This window comes from Gavialis gangeticus, unplaced genomic scaffold (genome assembly GCF_001723915.1).
Source record: "Gavialis gangeticus isolate Ggan-Ray unplaced genomic scaffold, GavGan_comp1, whole genome shotgun sequence".
NCBI lineage: Eukaryota > Metazoa > Chordata > Crocodylia > Gavialidae > Gavialis > Gavialis gangeticus.
In genome coordinates, this window is record NW_017729031.1 from 77,858,560 (window position 1) to 77,861,887 (window position 3,328).

Genomic DNA, 3,328 nt, shown 5'->3' on the forward strand with positions numbered 1-3,328 from the left:
GGATACTGGCAGTCAATACTGAATCCAACTAGGAGGCACAATCTGAGCCTCGTTACTTACACTTGTGTTAGCTTTGCAAATAGCCCATACTGGTACCAGAACAAGCATTTCTTCAAGTCCATGAGGAATAAATCAGTGTGGATATCAGCTGTTTGCGTGCCTTGATACATCATTTCTCAATTTCCTCTGCTGTAGTCCCTGTAGTGCTGAAGCCTTTTTTATCCTTTTGAGCACAAAGTAGAATTTGTCTAGGATATTAAATACTGGCAAGGCCAATCTTTTAAAGATCTTTTAAAAAATTAAAAATCCCTGAACTTCCCTTCTTTTGCACATACAGATTTCACAGCCTCAGTCGATTGAAGAGGGCTGGATTAGGATTCCTTCATAACTCTGTTAATGCTGCTCCTAATTAGTCAGCCCAAGTCATGAGCATCTTTGGAAGTATAGATCTCCTCCTTAATTAAAAAATGTAATTGTATTGTAGAAAACTCTCTAATCATGTACTGTTGCTCTTTCTCCCATCAAAGTGGCCACAGGGGACACTTTGGCAGTTCCTCTAGGTTAGGAGTCATCAACATATGGTCTGCAAAGCCATTGGATCTGGCCCGCAAAGCCAGAGGGCTTTGCCTTTGCGCACGCTCATGCTGCAACTGGGCAGTGAGGAGCTGTGCTAGGGTCAGGCAACTAGAAGCTGCACCCACACTGCTGCTGCTGCTTCTCCCTGTCCCCCTTACTGCAGCATGGGCGCAGCTTTCAACCAGTGGAAATTGAACTGCGGCTGGGCAACTTCCAGCACAGCCTGTACTGCAGCTAGGGGGTGGGGAGAAGTGGCTGCAATGCAGGCATAGTTCCCAGCTGCCCCAGCCATGGCTCAGTTCCCTGATGGCTGGAAGTTGGCCTTGACCCCAGCTGGGGAACAGAAGGGAGAAGTGGTGGCATGTCTGGCCCTGGTGCAAGCATGGGTAAGTTCCCCTGTTTTTGATAGGCCACCAAAGCCACCTGGTCACCACTGGGCTGAGGTTGGGTTGATCCAGGCTTCAACTTATAAAGGTTGCTGGTTAGAAACTAATCTCTCAAAGAATGACAACAGTTTAAATGCTGCATTATTCCGTCTCTCTTTTAGGTGATTTTGCTGTGCTGCTTAAAGCAGGAATGACAGTAAAGCAAGCCATTGTATACAATGTCCTGTCTGCCATGATGGCTTACATAGGAATGCTGATAGGCACAGCCGTTGGACAGTATGCCAATAACATCACCCTTTGGATCTTTGCAGTCACTGCAGGCATGTTCCTCTACGTGGCACTGGTAGATATGGTAAGATTATTACGGGGGCATATATTTTTATATACGTTGCCTTATGTATATAAAAGCTAGGGTGGAGGGTTTTAAGCTTGGGTTGTTTGGGTTGTTAAGGAGGGTTGTTTTTTGCTTTGATCGAGACTTCATCTTTTCTTTTTGTTTTGACCACCACATATAGGCAAACCTTTAGGTAGCCATTCGTACCATGTTGTTGTTGAAAAGTGTAGTATATTCATAGAGGAAATCTTCCAAGATTTTCTCATATTGCAACGTTAATTTTCTCCTGACCACATCCCTTCTTACACTTGCTTTTTTTAAAACAATCCCATCCACTTTCCTCCACTGATAAATTGCTCTAGCTTGCATTTGTTTATGTTTATAATATGGCATTTGGATACTCTTGAGTAAGTTTGAATGGACATCAATTCTGATTTGCATAAGTGCACCCCTAAACAGATCAATTTGAACCTGTAAAGGAGGCAGCTGGTAAAAAAATGCTACTTTGGCTGTTAAATCACTTTAAATTGCCTAGTTATGCAAATGCTGCCGCTTCACTCAGTTGTCTGTCTCTGCCTCATTCTTGGTGTTCAGTGATTTGGTTGCTTTGGCCATTGGCCCATGCCTGAACTCCTAGGCCCTTTCACCTGTGGACACACAGATACATGTACATTGTTCCCTAGAGGAAAAGGGTGGAGTGGGGCCAGCTACTTTCTAGCTACTTTTTCTGTTGCTTCTGACAGCTGTGGCTGGGGGATGCAATTACTGGTTTGTGTTTGAATTTCACTTGCTAGCATTCTTTATAACATTAATTTAAAGAGGGGGGGAGAGAGGGCATGTTGTGCCTATGTAGTCCAGATTTGGTTTCCTGTTTGGAGAATTTTTTTGTGGTAATTTGGCCAGGGGCTTCTGTGGCTGGGGAGCACTATCAAGCAGATTGAAGCTTCTAGCTGGGGGGACCCATGTGCACCCCCAGGCCTGGGAGCTGCCAGGTAGGAGATGACAGCTGCTGCAGTCTCAGTCATGGGGGGCATTGCATGCACTTCTGCAGCTGCTGTAATCATCCAGTCATTGGGGTGCTTCACACCCCCTATGGTTGGGAGTACCATGCACCCCAGCAGCTGGGAGACCTCATTTGGTGCAGCGCCACAACTGGGAGACTGCAGGAGCTGAGGGGGCTCCCAGCCACAGGCGCTTGCTTCTTGTTGGTACAGAGTAAGGCACGTGCAGCGTGGCAGGTGGCACCATTGTGTGGATCATACATTAGATCCCATTGCACCTTTTCCAGCATGTGTAAAGTGGTCCTTACAGGAATTGCATGCATTTATCTTCATGCCCTTCTTCCATAGGGATTTGTGATACTGATCTTCTTAAGTATTTTTTTTAATGCACATAATGGATGGATTAGAAAAAAACCTCGCAATTTAATTTTGCATCTTTCAAGTTTACATTCCTCTTCCTCATTTTCATTGCTTTTTGATGGTGTTTCTCCAAGTGTTTAGCTGGGAAGATATGATATATTTTTCAAAATTTCTTACAGGTTCAGCTAAATAGAAATTCTTTTGAATCCTGAAGTTAATGAAAATATAGCTACAGTATAACCTCATAAATCTGGCAGCGTTGGGACCTAGCACCTGCTGGAAATTTGAAAATTCTGGATTTTTGAAACACAAGGAAGGTGCATAGCCTGGCACTGCCCGGCCAGCTGGACGTGATGGGGAAAGGAAGCTTGCATGCCGCGGCTGCCACCACCATCCACCACCCCGTGCCGCTGCTGCATGTGTGGCCACTGCTACTTCCCCTTCCGCTCTGTTACCGGCCGCTGGGGGTACGCTGGTCAAAAAAAGTTGAAAACCCCTGATGTAGTGTATTTTTAAAAAGTGCTGGATTTTTGAGAATTCTGGAATTTTGAAAACCGGATATATGAGGTTATACTATATTTGCTGCCAATTCAGTACTGTTAGGTATATGCAATTGTGTATGCAGGTATATGCAGACATCTGCTGGGAAGAGCAGTCGGCTAGGTCCGAGC

At 45.1% G+C, this 3,328-nt stretch overlaps 1 protein-coding gene across 1 annotated transcript in view; it reads left to right on the forward strand.

The window, feature by feature from the left end:
* Window positions 1–3,328, forward strand: part of SLC39A10 (solute carrier family 39 member 10) — an 83,689-nt gene that overhangs the window by 76,535 nt on the left and 3,826 nt on the right. Inside the window, exon 9 of the mRNA XM_019523123.1 lies at window positions 1,124–1,314. Within this exon, the coding sequence (XP_019378668.1) occupies window positions 1,124–1,314 (191 nt within the window). The remainder of the gene's footprint in view (window positions 1–1,123; window positions 1,315–3,328) is intronic.